The sequence below is a fragment of the Drosophila serrata genome, unplaced genomic scaffold, assembly GCF_035046125.1.
Source record: "Drosophila serrata isolate PLE 108 unplaced genomic scaffold, ASM3504612v1 contig_184, whole genome shotgun sequence".
NCBI lineage: Eukaryota > Metazoa > Arthropoda > Insecta > Diptera > Drosophilidae > Drosophila > Drosophila serrata.
Genome location: NW_028257082.1, coordinates 3,885,853 through 3,904,399, shown reverse-complemented (window position 1 = coordinate 3,904,399; position 18,547 = coordinate 3,885,853). Strand labels below are relative to the sequence as shown.

Below are 18,547 nucleotides of genomic sequence, written 5' to 3'. Positions count from 1 at the left end.
CAATATACCGATGTAAATATGGCCCTTGGAAGCATGCTGATGGCTGAGAGGTTAAGCCTTAAATAAATCCAACATTTTCATAGCAATTTCCTTCTGAAATCCAATTTTGTGCAATCATCAAATATTTTAAATCAACAAAATTACGAAATTGAATTTAAACCAACTCGCAATTCAGTTACCAAAATGCCTCAACATCGTTTTAAGCTGGGAAAAGCACATATAAAACCACATCTATGATTGCTATATTTTTGCAAACTTTAATGCTTTATCTAGGACAGCAGAGATGCAAGGCAAGGAGGCAAGTGGATGCGACTAAGAGGGTTAACCTTGTTTTCAGTTTACCCAACATCTGTGGGAGCTAGAGCGGAATTTCCGTGGCCCCCACCCGAATCCACATTGAATATTCCGAGTGGCAAGGGTGGTGGCTCTGGCTGAGTGCAGTGGCATTTCCACAAGATGCCAGCAGAACGACGTAAAGGGAGCTGGCGGAAATTGCATCCTGACATAGTGTCTGTGTATATATTGCCTTTGTTTGATTTCTGCAAAATTGAAGGGGGCATCATAAATTGTGCTGCCGCCCCAACAAGTTGGTAGTGAAAGTTACTTAACTGGAATCCTTCGGGACTTGAACTTGCAATAACCTCGAAGTTAAAAACAGAATTAAAAACTCACTATTCATTTTCTACTAATATTTATGTCATTTATTTCGATCTCATTTCACTTCGATTTGTGTTCGTTCGCTTAACAATTAACATAAAACGTAATTAGATAAAAAATTAATAATATAAATCGATAAATTAGTAAATTCAATTGAACTAAAAACATTTGCTCTCTCTTTCATTTGAACATAACAACAATTTGCCTATGAAAATAACAATTTTTTTTAGTTGAATCAAACGCACAAATCGTTTCGTTTCGTTTCGTTTCGTTACGCCTCACATAAATAAATAAATAGACAAATAAATAGACTTAAAACTAGAATAAATATGTCTTAAGCATACGGCTTGCAATTAGCGTAATTCTCATTCAGACTCTACAAAAGTTAGGCACGCGTCCTCGAAAAAAAACCGGAGACTGCAATCGAAATTATTTGAATCTCGCTGTTTTTTCTGGGGGAATCCCCAGCGTATTTCGCTGCAGTTGATATTTAATTATGCTAATGGAATGATGGTAGCCTGGATGAAGGAGGGTTTTGCTTGCGGCTGAGGATTTGCTGGATTGTGGGTGTGTTTTGCGGGTTGAGCCAACTTCTCGCGCTTCTGTCCACGACTCTTACATCTCTACGTTCTATTTACACTTGTTGCTTCCAGCCAATCTTAAGAGTGAAGGGCTGGATGAAGACAACTCCTTATTTCACACCCGTTATGCTGCGCAGCCAGGGCTTGTAGAAGGTGGTCCGCATATAGACACCGGGCAAATACGGCGCCGCGCACTTGATGCCATGCGACACGGTTCCGGCCAACTCGTAGCGCCCGTCGGGACGCTGCAGCACCAAGGGACCGCCACTGTCACCCTGGAGGGAAATTTAAAAGAAGAAGAAGGATTAAAGATACATTTAAGTCCTTTCAAAATGATGATGTTCTTACCTCGCAAGAGTCCTTTTGGCCATTGGCATAGCCGGCACACAGGAAGGAAGTGAGAATCTTCTTGTTATGGCCAGCAGTGTGGAACATCTCCTGGCAGACACTGTTCTCGATAATCGGCACCTAATCAGAAGATGGATACCTCGGGTTAGCTCATCTTTCATTGGAAAATGAATATCTAATGGCTGCTCACCTGAACCTCTTGGAGAACAGAGGGCACTCCGCCACCATACTTGAGGCGTCCCCAACCGGTGACGGTGGCCATGCGACCCGTGAAGTCTGCCAAGTCGTTGGGCATGCAAATGGGAACTGCAATAGAGGAGAGGTAAACATATATAAAGTAGATTCCTTGATGCTATTTCTAATAATTAATAAATCTCCATCCTAGAGTTCCATACTCACCAATATGGGTATCAAATTGCACAGGACTGTCCAATTCCAGCAGGGCAAGATCATTCTCAAAAGTGGCCGGATCGTATTGCCGATGGACTATGACACGCTTCACGTTCTTAGTGATGGATCGCTTGCTCTCCAGATCGCCAGAGATGTCGAACTCACCCATCACGGCCACCAGAGAGGCAAGGAAGCTATCGAAACCAGAGTTTGAAGATTATAATGTATACAGCATATGGACATTTGACTAATCTTACCCAGGCTGACAATGGGCAGCGGTGATGACATAACGACTGGTGATGAGGACGCCGCCGCACTTGTTCTTGGTGAACAGGCCCAGCCAGGTGGACTCCCGGACGAGCACCTGCCAGGGGAAGGCACCGAAGGTGGAGCCCTTGCCGCCGACGATGCGGCCCGACTTGACATGGGGCCGCACTCCGCACTCTGTTGATGGGGAGTGAAATGCGAGGTTAGGAGTGGGGAGTGTTCGAGAGTCGAGAGTTTGATAAGAGTCGGGGAAGCATGGAACGGTTGGGGGTAGGGCGGGGACAACTACACGGATGGGGGTGGTGGGTGGTGGGACTAGGACAGGGCGGGGGTCACTAGAGCTAGGAAGGGGATTCTAAGGCTTTTAAGTGGATTTCTTCTTCTGGTTTCGCCTCTTGTGCTTGCGACGAGCTAGATTCGGGAATCAATCGAATATTCAGGATTGGTGGGATGGAGGAAGCGTTTGGTTAAAGGCATGATTAGCGATTAGGTGGGAGCAGGTGATGGGCAGGTGAGAGAACAAGAAATAGAGAGAGAAAGACAGTTGTTTCGGGTCCATGCTAGTCCATGCTACGTTCACACTTACGGATCTTGCGCCCATTGGTGCCGCCGTACGAGGTCAGAGTGGCGCCCTGGTCGATCTCGTTGTCGCTGGGATTCGGGTTCACGTCTTCCTCATCCTCCTCATCCACAATCTCATCGTCAGCCGGACGGGCCGAGCTCACCGTTGTGGTCTTTATGGTGCTGCTCACTCTGCGGGTTGGCTTCTTGGTCGCCGGTTTCCTGGTGGTCACAGAAGTGGGCACAGTGGTGCGCCGGTTCACTGGCTTCTTGGTGGTGGTGCTTGTCGCAGAGGTCTTTTTATTCGGAGCCTTTGTGGAAACTCTAGTCACTGGCTTCTTGGTGGTTACCTTCGGCCTGGTGGTGCTGGCCACTCTCACGGGCTTTCGGGTGGTCACCCGCGAGGGCTTGGCGGTTGCTCCAGCCTGGTAGGTGGCCACCGTCTTGTTGCTTCCCGGCTCCTCGATCATATCGGCCAAGGCCTCAAAGTTACCCTGCAGCGAAGCCACCAGCTTGTGGACCAGCGTGTGCATCTTGTCCTTTAGCACAACATCTTCGACAAAGGCGGGCGTGGAGAGCTCCAGATCACTGGTCACCGCACTGGAGGCAGCCGACATATTCAGATTCGGATTCCTCACCGGTGGGAAGTTGACAAAATCATTGGGCGACGTGTATGTCTCCTCCATCACATTCTGTCCCACCTTCTCTCCCGGAACGGAGAACGCGGGATACGAGGGTGTGGGTCCAAAGTAGCCTGGGAACGCTGGTTTGTCGTCTGAGGGAACGGCGTAGATCGCCTCGGTGGTGGACTGGGTGAAGGCCACGTGCATGGGGCTGCTACCAAAATAGCCGGGATCCTCAAAGTCGTTGGAGCTCACACCCTGCGCACCGGGTCTGCCGGTAACATAAGCACCCGTGCTGGAGGCGAGCTTGTTGTTATTATTCTCATCGCTCAGGGAGCTGTAGGTGACCAGATTAATGGCCGTGGGTTTGGGAGTGATGAGAACCGTGGGTCTCGGAGGCTTGGGTGTTCCCTGGGTGATCTGCACGAAGCCTGGCTTCTTGTGACCGCCATAACTGCTGCTGATCGTGGGCCTGTGGGCGTAAATTGGCGTCGAGGCAGTAGCCACCAGAGGAGGCTGGTAGTTGCCGGGTGTGGAGCCCACAATGTTCTCCGCCGTGCTCTGGATGAAGGCGTCCAGCTTGTCGTCGGCCATGAAGAGTGGCGGCACATTGTCATAGTGATAGTCAACGGTGGCCGGAGGACGTGGTGTGCTCGGTCCTGTCACATAGCTTGTAGAGATGGGCTTTGTGGTGGAAGGCTTCCTACCCGGCGAGCTGGCCACGTTCTCCTCGTTGTAGTTCAGAGATGGCACTGGCGCCGGCTGATCGTAGCTCGAAGATGGGGCCGAGGGCTGGTCATACTGACTTCCAGGGGCATCTGGCTTATCGTAGTTGAGGGATGGAGCCAGAGCCGCTGCCGCTGTGGTGTGTTCGTATCCTCCGCTAGTTGGCCTGGGATAGCCAGTCTGCTCCTGCTCCTTGTGGTGATTGCCGGCCGCTGGTTTCTTGATCTGAATGTGCGTGATGGGGGACTCAGGTGCATCTCCGCCGTAGCCATTGGACACAGGCCTCCTTGTGCTGTGCTCGCTAATCTTCTCCTGGTTGTAGGTGGCACTGGGCTGTGGCTTCTTCTTGGTGTTCTCACCGCCGAGGGGTCTCTTCACGGCTGGTCGCTTGGTATTTGGCTTTGGTCGTGGTCTGGGAGCAGCTGTCACCAGAACGGGTCGCTCTGAGGAGGCATCCTCTTGCACTGCATCGTACTGGGGACGCTGAGCCGCCGGAGGAGCTGTAGTTGGCGAAGACACATAGCCGGAGGTCGTCTGTGATGGCTGGTATCCACTGGAGGACTCGTCGTACTGCTCCTGAACCTTGGTGGTGTGCGAGGACACGGATACCTCGGCGGGTAGCTGAGCCTGATAATCACCGCCGGCTCCCGGCTGTGGGCTGTAGTGCTGCATGGTAACCATGCCAATGTAGGAGGCCACTGGACGGTTCTGCTTGTTGACATTGGTGGTGGGACGCACATACGTTGGCACTGGCTGCGGCTGCTCCGTCTGCTGGACGGTGGAGAGCTTCTGGTAGGTGGACTCAGTGCTGGCCTCGTAGGAGTCACTGCTGCCGCTGACCTGGGCGTTGCCATAGCCGGCTGCCGTGGCTGGCAGATTCTCCTCCTCCTCCATGTAGGACATATCAACTGGGTAAGCAATGCCCATCACTGGCATCTTGTTGAACTGCGAGGTCTGTGGAGCAACGGGAGCGACTGCATCGTGGTACCCATTGGCGGGCATTGTGTGATCCTCTAGAACGGCAGACACATCCTCTCCATAGCCAGGACGAGCGGTGGGCATCTCTGCGGATTGACTGGCGGCTGCTGAGGCATCCTGTTCATCGGAAACCTTGTCGTACTGTGCCTCATAGTTGGCCGTGGTGGTGTAGCCGTACTCCGGCTGCTGCTCTTGCTCCTGGACCTTCTCTGCCTCACCGGCCTGGTAGAAGTTGGGAGGCTGAGTGGCTGGCTCACTGTGAACTGGACTCACTCCAGGATAGCCGTACGATGGCGTCTGCTGGCTCACCACATTGTAGCTGGGACCGTGACTGGTGTTATTCAGCTGCAGAATGATCGATTCAATGGAGTCCACATGGGTGGTAATGGAGGAGACTGTAGTGGGATTGTTGGGACGCTTGCCACTGGTGCTCGCGGAGATGTAGCTCTGCTCCAGAGGCTGCTGCTCCTTTGGTGGTTCCGCGTAGACTGGCTGGGGACCATAGCCTGTGGAGAACTGCAGATCCTCCACGAGATCGGCATCTGCTCCCGGGTGCGTGATGTCGCTGTGCGTGAACTCTCCTCCGTCCAGGATCAAGTGGTTGTGGTGGTGGACATTGGTCGCCGCTGCTGGCTTGGGATTCGGCTTGGCTTGAGGCTTCTGCTGCTGGATGGGTCGCTTCATGCTCTCGGCAAGCTGAGGCACTGGCTTCGGCTTGGGCTTTGCGGTGGCCTTCTGAGTGGGCTTTGTGGTAGGCTTTGGCTTCGGCTTCTGAGTCGCTGCCGGAGTGGAGGAAACCTCCTCAAAGGAGCTGGACTCAGAGCTCGTCTGATCCAGCAGACCGCTGGCTATCTTTGTGGGCACCTCGGTGGTGAAAACTATGTGATGGTCGTCGGCGTGCTCCGGCGGCAGGGTGCTGAGAACCTGCATCACAAAGTCATCGTTTTGTGGTGGCGATGAAGGCGAGTTTATGGTCACAGAGTGTTTGTGCACATGGAAGTTTGGCGGCTGGACAGGCTTAGGGGGTACCTTCTTCTCCCCAGAGTTCTCGGCTGGCTGGGAAGCAGCTTCCTGTTCGAACTCCACGCTGGCAGAGGAGGACTGCGAGTGAGTGGCCTCAGTAGAGGAGCTGCTGGAGTACGCAGGCTCATCCCTGACGGGTGTCTGTGCCTCCTCCTGCTGTTGCTGCTGTGACTCCTCTCCCGCGTAGGCACCGCTGGGCGGACTGATGCTGCTGGTGCTGTCCAACTGCTGGTACACCTTGTCCAGATTCTGCTGATCCTGATACACCTGCTCCTGCTCCTGTTCCTCGAGGGATTGCTGCGACAGAGCTGCCTGGCCGTAGGAGCTCTCGAAGGAGTTCTGAACCACCGCCGCCTGGTGAAGCTTCTGCTGCTGCTGGTGCTGTTGGAAGTAGGCGTTCTGGGCCTCATTGATCAGCGTGCTGGCCAGCTCGTGAGTGGGCGGGATCTGGCAGCAGGCGCCGAACAGGAAGCCATCCATGCAGGCGCCAACCACCTCACCACCGCGCTGGGCGCACTCGTGGTTGAACATGCAGATGGTGGGTCCATTGGCACGAGGATCGGAGCTGGGTAGCGTCTTGGTAGCCCGGCAGTGCTTTGGGGTGATGCGATAGCCGCCAAACAACTTGCGCCCACCTGAAAGGACAACAGACAGGGGAGATTAATGAGTAAGTTTTTATTAAAAGGATTTTATTACATCATTAACAAGATAAACTAGGCTATTAGCTCCTTTGAAATGGAAGACTAAACTCAAAAATTAAACCGATTTCCATCGAAACCTGGCTTGGCGCCATCGTCAGGTATTACCCGTGGCCAAAACTCAATTAAGATGCCATTCATGCATCGCTTCTTCGCTCAACTGTACATGATTGGATTATAACTGGCGGGCGTAGTGAAAATGTGGGAAATTCCTTAAATGAAAGTGACAACAGTGACTACAAATTGCCCTCTCCACTGCTAATTGTGGCCAATAGCCTTGAGCAAACACCTTCAGCATCCAGCATCAGCATTCCCCCCCTCTGGCAGCCTCGACTGAGAGTGTAAGGTATATAAACTCAATTAACGGCGCAAAGTGTCAGCAATATTTTCCCTGTTCTGTGGCCAGCCAAGTCAGCCGAAAGCCACTCTAAAACCGCCAAGTGAAAGTGGGGGCCCTGCACCACAGCACACAGCGCACAGCCACTTGCCGGGTCAGAGTTCATCTGCGGTGCCCAGGTGTGGGCAATGCACTCGAGAGCTCTTCCACCTCATTGGGGAAGCTGGCTTTAACTTGGCTTCTTTACACCCTCACTCTGCGTTGGGTACTTACCTCTACTTGAATTGAAATCCTATAAAAACTTGACTAAAGTTTGCCTTTCTTTATAGAATTTTCTATATATTTTACAAGTATTATACAGTTTCAAATACCCTATGTAGCGTATTCATAGGCCAGTGCAAGTAGCGCAGCTGTTGACATTTGAAATGAAATTGATTTTGACAGCAATTAAACCAGAAGTGGGAAAGCAGTGGCCGCCTTCTCTGACTCTGACAGGTTTATGTTGGCCAAATTAACACCTCGCACTGGCCACCTCCCCCTCCGCCAGTTGCTCCACTTGCTCCGCCGAAATGATGGCCCCAATCCGCATCGCGGACTATGTCAATGTTTGGTCGTGAAATTGGAACAGAACCCAATGCAAACACGCTGCGGCGAACTAGATTCTCAGATCGTAGCGGAGGCTTAGCGGCAATTAGTTCTTTGCTAATTAAATGAAAATCGGAAGGTAACGAAACCGAAATCGCAGGGAATGGCCCAGAGGCGAAGCCAGAGTCCAAGTCGTGTCTTGTGTCTTTTGGGCCAATTGAGAGTATGCCGGACACGTAGCGCCAGTGAAAGTAAAGTGGCCGAGAGTCCGAGAGTCAAGTGCTTATTCGGGGCAAAAAGTAGTGCAGAAATGGCCATTAGAATAGCAGTCAAAATATCTTCATACATACATAATTGAGAAAAAGTGATAGTGTTTTTTTTGTATCTCTTCCCCGTTTCTCTACTCGCTGTTTTCATTCATCTCTCTAAAAGCGATTTCGTTTTTTTCTTGCCTAATAAAATAACAATAATTTTTCGTTTGCAGCTTTATTATTTGCAGACATTTGGCGTTTTTATTTTTTACGATTAGACACTCAAGTGCTCTCAAGTATTCTTCCGCAAATCGTTAAAAGACAAACGACGTGAGAAATGGCCGCCGGCGGAGGGAGTTGTGCGAAAACAAAAGGTTTTTTCCTCGATTAAGAGAACAACCTACCACCAGAGGCTGGTAGTAGTTGCTCGGAGCCAGCTCAACTCCAATCCCAGCCAGAGTCGGCGGAGTTGCGGAGTCAATGAATTAATTACGAACCCGGGGCCGACTTAATGGAGTATGGCAGGCGGCAGCACGACCAACCGCGATAATTATGCAGTTTAACATAATTTATTTGATTTAGCCCGAGCAAATTGAATGTTGTATCTGGGAACAACAGCAGACACGATAGGGCCAATGAATAGGCAGAAAGTTAACAGAAAAATATTTAAAAAAACAGTCAGGCCTAGAGAGTGGAGCTGCCCTATGGCGGATACTTGATTTTCTAGAGTTTCTTATTTAGTTTCATATAAATTGTATTACAATTTTCATTGCTAGTATTTGATTCGTATCTGATAGCGTTAAAATTTTATCATTTTTCTACAAACATTTCTTTATTTATATTCCCAAGTGTGATCTGTATCATAACCATATAAAATGCTCTTTTAAGCTCAGATCTTATTATTATTAAAGCTTCCTATACAAAAGATATTATCAAACCCCTTTAGATTTTCACTTGGAAAGGTTTTATTTTATTTCACCTTTGTTTAGGTGAATATATTAACAAACAATGATTGTATTTTTCTTTATACCAATAAATGCAACATTTTTATACCCTTGCAGAGTAGTATAACTTTACTCAGAAGCCTGTAACTAAGTGAAGGAGTCATTTCCGACCCTATAAATCATATATATTCTTGATCAGAATCAACAGGAGAGTCTATTTAGCGATGTCTGGTCGAAATTTTTTTTTTTCAAAATTTTTTAAAATTTTGTAAATTTTATAATTATTATTTTAAAATTGCAAAAAAGTTGAATATCTTTAAATGTTAAAAAGGGTATGCAGATTTATTAACCTAACAAAAACTAACATAGAACTTTCCGAATTAAATTTAATGCATTTTTTTGGCTTAGTTATGAGATTTTTAAAATTTGATTTGTTAGAAAAATTGTCATATAAAAATTATGATAAATATTGAATCAAGAAACCGAATATTTTACACTTAGTTATAATCGATTTCCTATTCAATTGCAAACTGCAAGGGTATTTCAACATCGGCTTCCTGAAGTTATTAATCATTCTGGTTATCTATAAGATTTTGTAATCAAATCATTTTGAATTCAACTTCTTGAGTTTATTGTAAAGAAGTTCCACTGTAGCTGAAAACATTCCAAACATGCCATGTTTAGATTTAGACCCTTGTTCAGCCGACACTTTTGACTGCCAAGAATGCTTGTTTCGGGCACGCCTCAATGTCAGTTAAGAAATAAGAGGAAATCGGTACAACCCACACCTGCCACATCACACAAAGATATACATGGAAGACTGATCGTGAGCCTGCTTTCGGATAACCGATTACGTTCTACCAATCCTCTGACCCTAATTGGTGAATCGAGAAATCCAAGCCAATATACATCACCGGTAATCGCAGGCGACACGCATGCAAAATAGGTTACAGCATCGCAGCACCTGACTTCCAGCCATATCCATATCCCAGGCGGCGGAGGAGAAGAAACCTGAGTGCCGAACGAAAGTGTGTCAAACGCCTGAATAATTTCGCGCCGCTTTAAAACATTTTTTCGGTGTTTAATATAAGGGGGAAGACGAGCAAAATAAAAAATAAAGATCAGAAGCGATGCGAACGGAGGAAGCAGCTGCAAAATGAGATAACAAGTTTGGCTGAGACCAAAAAAAACTCGGTGGCAATGCCATTAATCAAACCAGAAAATTGGCCCAAAAGCCCGAGCATTCTGTGGCATGCCCCGAAACTCGATTTTTTGGTAGTATGTCAACTGGCCCTTGGGGCTCTCTGGATTCTATATACTTCGATTCTATATAATATGTATTCTTGTATTTTTTTTGGCCAGGCCAACGGAACAGTTATTGGCCGTGCAGTGAAATTTATACGCTTGGCCATGGAATGGAAATTAATTAAATCATGAGTATGAGCATGAGATGCTGGCCAAGATCGGGAGAAGACTGGCCCAGAAGAGAGGCCGTTCGCTTGGCTCTTTTCAGCGCTTCTCAGAGTTTTCGTAGAACTCGTTTTCTTGGCAGAGCATTCGATATGCCGGAGAGTCCGAAGAATGTAAACAAACGAGGCGCTTTAACGGTAAAATGGAAAATTATTATCGATCAATTAGTCCAAGACTGCAAAAAAAAGGAACAAAATAAAAAATTTCTTACCCAGCCTCCTTCTACCAACATGCAACTCCACGTGTATCACAGTGGAATCTGTGATCTTGGCCAGTTTTGCATTTAACGAATCTTGCTCTAATTGCGTTGTGAAAGTGTTAAATATTCTTGGACTACATTTGCTTAAGTTATTAACCGATCTCTGGCAGTGTCAGCCAAGTGAAATCGAGCAGATCGATTGGATGGAGTCAACGAAAATATCACAGAATATTTGCCGATAAATCCTAAGATAAGTAATTAAGTAAAAAATGTATAATAAGATATTATTCCTCTAAAAGAATTTCCATTCAAGCCATTGAAATTGATAATTTCCCAAGCTTTTAGCCATTTCCCTGGAACAATTAATTAGAGAAACTCTGGCGATGAATGGGATAGAAGAAAAACAATTTCCAAAACGATTTATTGACTGCAGAAATGCGGCATCTAATGACCAGCGGACCCAAGGCACAAGAGAAAAACATAACCAAATGTCACTTTTCATGGAATTAACATAAAAAATCGTTACATTCATCTCGAAGTTGGAGTTAATTTCACTTTTTCCTAGACAAAGGCAGAGAAGAAAAACTGTTTACTTTTCATGAATCGCTTGATTTGGGCTACTAATTATGACCGTGGAACAGCTCTCGCAGCGAGAGTGCCGTCGATTGCAGTTTTACCAACTATTTTGTTTTTGCTCAGATTTACTTTTGTTTTACGATGGCTTTTTATTAATTTTAATGGGCTTTACGTGCGGCTGTGCGTCCGTGGAAATACTTGTGGTACATCGGATCTATCTTGGTTCCGCGATGTCATCACGCAAAGAAGATTTCCCGCCTTGCGTGAGAGAAATGGAAAGTTTTGCTCGACGACTCTGGGGTCTTGACCTTTAGCGGCTTAGTCAGTATACACATAAATATGTATATTTGGATATCAAATACCAGGCAGGGGGGATATATCCCATCCCACTCCATATGGCCGGCGATCCGCAACGGAACAAGCATACCATCGCATCGCCATTAATCGCATTGTAATTGAATTGTTCAGGTATCAGCATCAGCATAAACATAACCCGCTGCACGCTCTACTACGCTCTCTGCGAATTGGACTGTTACGGTGCGCTATATAGCTATATAACTATATAGCCGGGCTGCTGTGTGCCGGCTATAGGCGATTTGCACGCAAACTCCCCAGCTCCAGATGGCGTTGGGGGGTGCCCACCTTGAATTACATAAAATTGGATTTGAAAGTCGCAGTCGCGAGTTCAGTCGCTCCAAATGCCCATCTACAATTTCCATCGATTTGCCTCCGATCCCCTCCAGCATCTGGGCAACGGGCAACGGGCAACGGGTGTCGCTGTGGCGAATTGGGCACAGCATCCGAGTGCGACTTGGAGTACGAGTGATCTTCCCATTGGCTGCTCACCCAGTGCTTCCTCCGTCGTCGTCGCAGCGGTGTAAATTGTAACAGTGACCCAAATAAAATTGCGGCGACGACGACGACGACGACGGCGGCCAAAAAGACCGGTAAGCTAACAGTGAAATGTGCAAGTGCCAGGCTGTCTGTCTCTCCACACACAACACTCACACACCCAACTGAGAGTGGTGTGTGTGTGTCCCAGGTGGGGGTATGAATTTAACGCATGCAATTCTAATGGAAACCGTAATTTTCTACTGGCCAAACCAGAACCAAATCACAAGCGAGCCGATATTAGAGATGAGCAAGTGACAAGTTGTTAAAAATGGTCTAAAGACTATATACCTGGATATATATTATGATTATTTCAAAATTAAAATATAATTTAATAAAAGATATTCTCAATTTTTTATATTTTTAAATAGGCATTTAAAGCTGAGGTAATAAAGCATATTTAAAAACAAAGATCACTACCTTACACGCGCCTTGTTCTTTTAAACTCGAGAGAGATTATTTAAAATGCAATACAAAATACGTTGATCTTTAACATTTACAAGTCCATAAAGATCTTTCATTAAGAATTTAATGTAATATCATACAAGTAACCAAGCATTTAATCAGTAATAGTTTTGTACTCTTTATTATGTTTGCGGTTTGGTTTTGGCATTACTCGTTAGCCAATTTGTTTGTTCAACCAACTAGCCAAATGTGGTCAGTTAAATGGCCTAAACAACAAAATACCTTGTGTTTCTTTACCACAAAAAAATTTGTAAAGATATATTTTCATCGTATTTATGAACTACTCACGTTCCCAACTCTGGAAAATGTGATTTTGCATCGCTTTGCTGCCCGTAATAAGAAAGGTAATCACACGGTGTCAACCACGAGTCCCAGCTCACCTGGAACAGGTTCGGCCGGGTATACTAGCTGCTCTCCACCTCGAGACATTGGGCAAGCTGGGGAAGACTTGCCACCCAGAAAAAAAAGAGTGGTAGTACCATTTTGGCCAACGTTTAGAGGCGGCTTCATTGTTTTCATTACAATTATTGTTCTTTCGGTGGACGGTCACTTTTTTGCCAGGTCATGATGCCCCACAATGCTCATGGATGCCAAACAATGGGTGGCCAGCCGGCCCGGGAAACATTCAATTTGGTGAAAATTCCACACAATGGGACATTCGTTATTGAACACTCGGTTCGGTGGTGACAAAAGATTCGCGGCAATGATAAATCAAATAAAGTTGCACATAAAATGGAAACGTTTTGCCAACAAATTTGCTGATGAAAATCATATCAAATGCGACGATGAGCTGCTATAAAATAAAATAAATAAATAAAGAAGCGGCGTGAATGAGCAGTGAAAGTTGCTTTGCTTGGCCGCAATAAATGACATCATTTTTTTTGGCAATAGCCTCAATTCTGATTCCGATCCCGATACAGATTCGATACCCGAATCGCACTGAGGCTGCAATGTCTGCAGAGACTTCCCCGAAATGAGGCGAGACTTTAATGCGTTTTCGTTGATTTCCATGCGAAAACAAAGGCCACAAGAATGTGTTTTGTCATCCAGCGGAAGCTCGACAGCTCACCAGCTCGGCAGCTCATCGCGGAGAATTTCACTTTCACCGCCAAACATGTCAAAACAAATTCAAAGTTTGCCGTGTATTTCCTGTTAGACGACGTGCATCCCATAACACCACAGAGATCTTTCTTTCTTTCTTTATTTATTTCGATCTTTCCCAGTGAGTGTGTTGACAGGCTGATAATTTGTAACTGCTCTGGTGTCGATATAAGGCAGTGGCACTCGAAACACCGATGCCGATGAGCCTAAACGATAAGCCAACCGACAACAAATGGGTGCGAGTACCACGACCAAGTCTTTCCAATTGAGTAGCTTCTGTTTCCAGCTCCATTCACATGCACTTGGGCACAGTGGATACTCTATAGGGTGAACTAACAATTGTCATCTCAAAATCAGGTAAATTAAATACTTTATGATAACAGGTCTGTAAAACAACTAAGTCTTTCATGGGATTATTAGTATCTATTTACTAAACAAAAGCTAATGTCTTTCTTAATTAAAAATATATAAGATATAAACCATGAAAAACTGGAATTTTGTTAAGAATGAAACAAAAACAAAAGTTATTTCTTTAAAAACCTGGCTAGATCGACTCCCCTTTTGATGCTGATCAAGAATATATAAGATTTATAGGGTCGGAAATGACTCCTTCACTCGGTTACAAGCTCCTGACTATATTGATAATACCCTGTAAAGGTAAAACAAGAGTTATAGAGAATCCCCACTGTAGTTTCACTCTGTTGCTCCGGTGTTAGGAAGTGCAATCCATACTTGGACGAGGTGAAATGCTCTGCCGGCACTCGATGTTCATGATCTGTCACAGTTTTAATGCTATTGCGTTAAGTTTATGAAGTGTAAAATGGCTGTGGGAAAATCGCTGCGGCCCTCTCGCGGGCCCAGAAGAAAGTCAAATGTCGCTTTCACATTAATTGCATGTCGCTGGCTTCGAGGGGGGAACCGAGGCGAACGAAAAATACGAGTATGTGGGGAATTATGGAATTTGTAATTTGCATAAACTGAGAATTTCGAGTGTGTGTGTCTCTGTAACGGTACGACAATTAGCCAAACGAGAAGAAAAGAGTTATGAATTGATTTTTAAGTAGCTAACTGGCGGGCAGGCAGCATCGGCCGGGAGCGATCTGGAGATGTGGAGCAACAATTGATCGGCGGGCAGCGGTAAAAACGTGATCTTGAAATTACATCGCCTGTCGAACATCGAACACTGTCCATCCATCAGCATTGACTTTGGCCCCCAGTCCCGGGCTCAGTCTCAGCCTCAGCCTCAGCCTCAGCCTGCTCTCAAATTACCGCAAAGACAAGTGCAAGAGCGGCAGTCGAGTCGAGTCTTGGCCATGGCTAAAACCACAACAACTGCAAGCGACTGACAGCGACAGCGACAGCGACAGCGACAGAAAGCCGCAAACTGGCACACGCTTCCATCAGAATCACTGCGGTTTCTTGGGCTGGCCAAGACATTTTCATTTCGCACACGCGCTTTTCCTGAACTGAACTGAACTGAACTGAAATGAACTGAACTGCTTTCCTGGTTTTCTTTCTGTTCAAACAGCGGCTGAATAGAAATTGAAAATTGTTTTACGTGTTTCGTACTAATGATCAGGTGTGTGTGTATATACCCGATGATTGGCATTTGCCGACTTCCACCTTTGCTGACGCAGCACAGTTCTGCGATTGCCACCGGCTGGCAAACGGAAGTATTGATTTTCTTTTCCTACATTTTCCGAAACCTTCTTTTTTCCCAAAGGGTACATGCAACAGGTAGCGGCTGAAGAAATGGGGGAAATGTTGGGAAAATCAAAGCGGAGAAAAGCAAATGTAGTCAAGAGAAGTTTTCATAATTATGGGATTTAATTTGTTGTCTCTCAAACATTTCATTTTAAAGAATAATTATTTAATATTCTTGTCTTAAAATGAAATATTTACACCATAAATTTAAAGAAATTGAAAGGAAAGTGAGCATTTGAAAGATTTTAAGACCTAAGTTCCCTTTCATTTCATTTTCAAGGGTACAAGAAACTTCGAAGACTCCGCTTATTGATTTAATAAAAAGTGTTTATCGAAGGACTTCTGCAAGCAGAAGACAGGCTGTTTTTGCAGCGTAAGCTGAACAAACAAAAGACTTACTTTATAAAAGATGAGAGATCGCTTTTTGAACTTGAAAAAAGGCACTGATTGCATATGCTTTCGGGCTCTGCCTTAACGACATACTTATGAATGTTTTCACCAATTTTACGATGTTAGAAGAAATGAAAATGCTATGTGAGAAATTTCACATATCCGAAATAGGGAAGAAAAAACCCTAACAGATTTTCTTTGTTCAGCGTGAATCTCTTCTAATGTGGCTACAAATTGTGCTGTCGATTATCACAAATGGTTTATTTTCCCCTCTAACCGATTCTGTGTGTGTGGCGCTTTTTTATGGACTTGGCACCTCGGGGTGAACTAAATCTATATTGAATGGGAGACTGAGAGGATGTGTGCTAATAACCAGGTACTCCAGATATTTGTTTCACTTTTTAAAGCCAAAGACAAGGCCAGGTGACCTCGTGCCAACGAGAGGCTGCCATTGGCAGTCGTAAAAACTGTCACAAGGAAAGTCGCGATGGCCAAGTAAGTCTGCACATCGAGAGGGTCTTTTGTGGCTGCTTTGTGGCCGTAATGTAGCATAAAGCGAACCAAATAATTGCCAAGTGCGTGGAGTGTGGAAAGTCTCACTCACACACACACACTCTCAGCGAGCGTCGCTAAAGAGTTTTCTGTGCCAGAGTTTTTCTGATTCATTTATTGACACAAAGGCATAGTTTTGTATTTTTTTGCTTTGCGCATTGTCAACTTGGCCATTGAGTGAAAGCCCCCCGCAATGGATGGGCCAAATCCAAAAGTGAGGCAGCAAAAGCCACTGACACGATTCGATTTGCAGCAGCAGCAGCAGCCGCCATAGCGACATGAGCTTGCAATTTGGCAAATTGATTTTCTTTGCCATAATTCTACATTTTTATTGTCTGTGCTAAACTTTCTTCTTTTGAACGGTGCTGTGGCTGTGTCGAGCCTTTCATCGATTCAATGAGGTAAATTGTCTGTCACTTACCGCCATTCGTTTCAATTGATCTAAATCCACTTGTTGGCGGCACAACTGATGCGACTATTATTATTAAACTTGTTAAAGCGATGGAAAGTAGTTGTGGTTTTGTTGCTGTTCTCGTCGCTCTTGCTGTTCTCGTTATCGTTGTTGTTGTCGTTGTTTCTGGCTCTGTGCAGCGGGACAAGTCCGCCGTTGAGGCCGGCGTAACCCACTTAAACATGTTTGGCGCTTTGGCTGGACACTTGTGCGAGGAGTTATTATTTTACTTTTGGCCTAGACCGTCTGGCAGCAGAAGCGAGCCCCGAGCCCTGCGCGAGATTTCGAAATCGGGCGGAAGCGAGTGTGTGCGAAAATACAAAAAACACAGCAGCAACAGTGTTGTAATGTTGTGGGGCGCGCGAGCCCAAAACGAATGACTTAGGCGACGAACGCGAGGCGGCTAAGTGAGTTGTCACTGATTCCCGATTCTGATTTCGATTCCGATTTAATTGCGGCCACCGCACTTTCTTTGGTCAGCCGCGAATTTACAGTTGCTGGCACCGAATAAACAACACTAACACACTGCACCACATCTATATAGTATCTCGTATCTGTATCTTGTATGTTGTATCTTGTATCTTGTATCTTGAAGCTGGTAGCTGGTAGCTGGTAGCTGGTATCTGGTATCACGGCGTTCCCTCGACCATGCGTCCGGCCAACTGTTCAGCTGAACGCTCCGCGTGTGTCTGACTGTCTGATTGCAAGCTTGGCCCGAACGGCGGCCAAGATAACGGACCTTCGCCACTTTTGTGTGGAAAACTTTCACTTTAACTCAGCCGGAGAGAGAGAGAGCGGAAAGCCAAGCCAGAAGAGAGCGCGCTGTCGCAGAGAGTGCGGCGGTACGTGAGAGTATTTTTATTAGGCGTCGCTTAAATGGTAAACATTTCTAATTCGGCGTCGGCTTCTTCAGCTTCTTTAGCTGCCTGTTGCTTCTGTAGCGATTCCTGTTTTCTTCCGCCGCCTGCTTTCTTTCGCTGGGCTCTTTCTCCCTCTTTCTCTGTGTGTGTCTCTTTCTCTTTCTCTCTGTCTCTCTGGGGTGGCTCTCTTGGCGTCCGCACGCGTGCGCGTTTGAAACTAAACTGAAGCGGCTAACAGTGCGACTTCGTGGTTAAGAGGGATCCGCCGGTCGGTTAAGAGCGATCTTGTTAACAGAGGCGGTTCTGTTGCCAACTTGTAATCGTTGGTGTCAGCCGAGGAGACGGAAATGAAGCTCGATATGGAAATGGTCGAGCAGATCACAACTGCATCGCCTAATCGATCAATATGATCACTATAGTAAATTTAGAGATTAGATCTATTTTCTACCTATCCAAACTTGGGCAGAATATTCTTACAAACTCTTGAAAAGAACATGGTAAACAATAAAGATTTAATTATGGAATACGAATCATTAAGAAATATTGCTATTAGGTTTACTGGAATTTATTATTTGCAATAGGATTTATAAAATAAGATTGGATGCTTGTGTGGTTCATATGTTTAGTATGAAAACCATATAGATTAGAGTCACAGTCGCTTATAAATATGAATCTCTCTGTGAACATCTGTAAATAAACAAGATCTGTTCTTATTTAAGATTTATATTTAACGTCTCCTGTATATGGAGTGTGAAATTACCCCTCCAAAAATACCTTGCAAATTCGCTAATTAGAGTCTTTAACATGAAAAGAAAACCCATGCACACTAGTGCAAAAAAAGACTGCTTAAGACAGGTCATTCCTCCCGCGAGGATGGCAATTTATGGCTCCGAAAACACCGGCAAAAGTGGGCACCTAA

At 45.8% G+C, this 18,547-nt stretch overlaps 1 protein-coding gene across 1 annotated transcript; it reads right to left on the bottom strand.

The window, feature by feature from the left end:
• Window positions 1-689: 689 nt before the first annotated feature.
• On the bottom strand, window positions 690-17,846 carry flz (transmembrane serine protease filzig). The gene is made up of 7 exons (XM_086828182.1): window positions 16,739-17,846; window positions 2,830-6,789; window positions 2,234-2,483; window positions 1,986-2,170; window positions 1,777-1,892; window positions 1,587-1,706; window positions 690-1,513 (listed from the first exon to the last, which is right to left on the bottom strand). The coding sequence occupies exons 1-7, from the start codon at window positions 16,950-16,952 to the stop codon at window positions 1,349-1,351; spliced, it is 5,010 nt and encodes a 1,669-aa protein (XP_086684308.1). The 5' UTR covers window positions 16,953-17,846; the 3' UTR covers window positions 690-1,348.
• Between the last annotated feature and the right edge of the window lie 701 nt (window positions 17,847-18,547).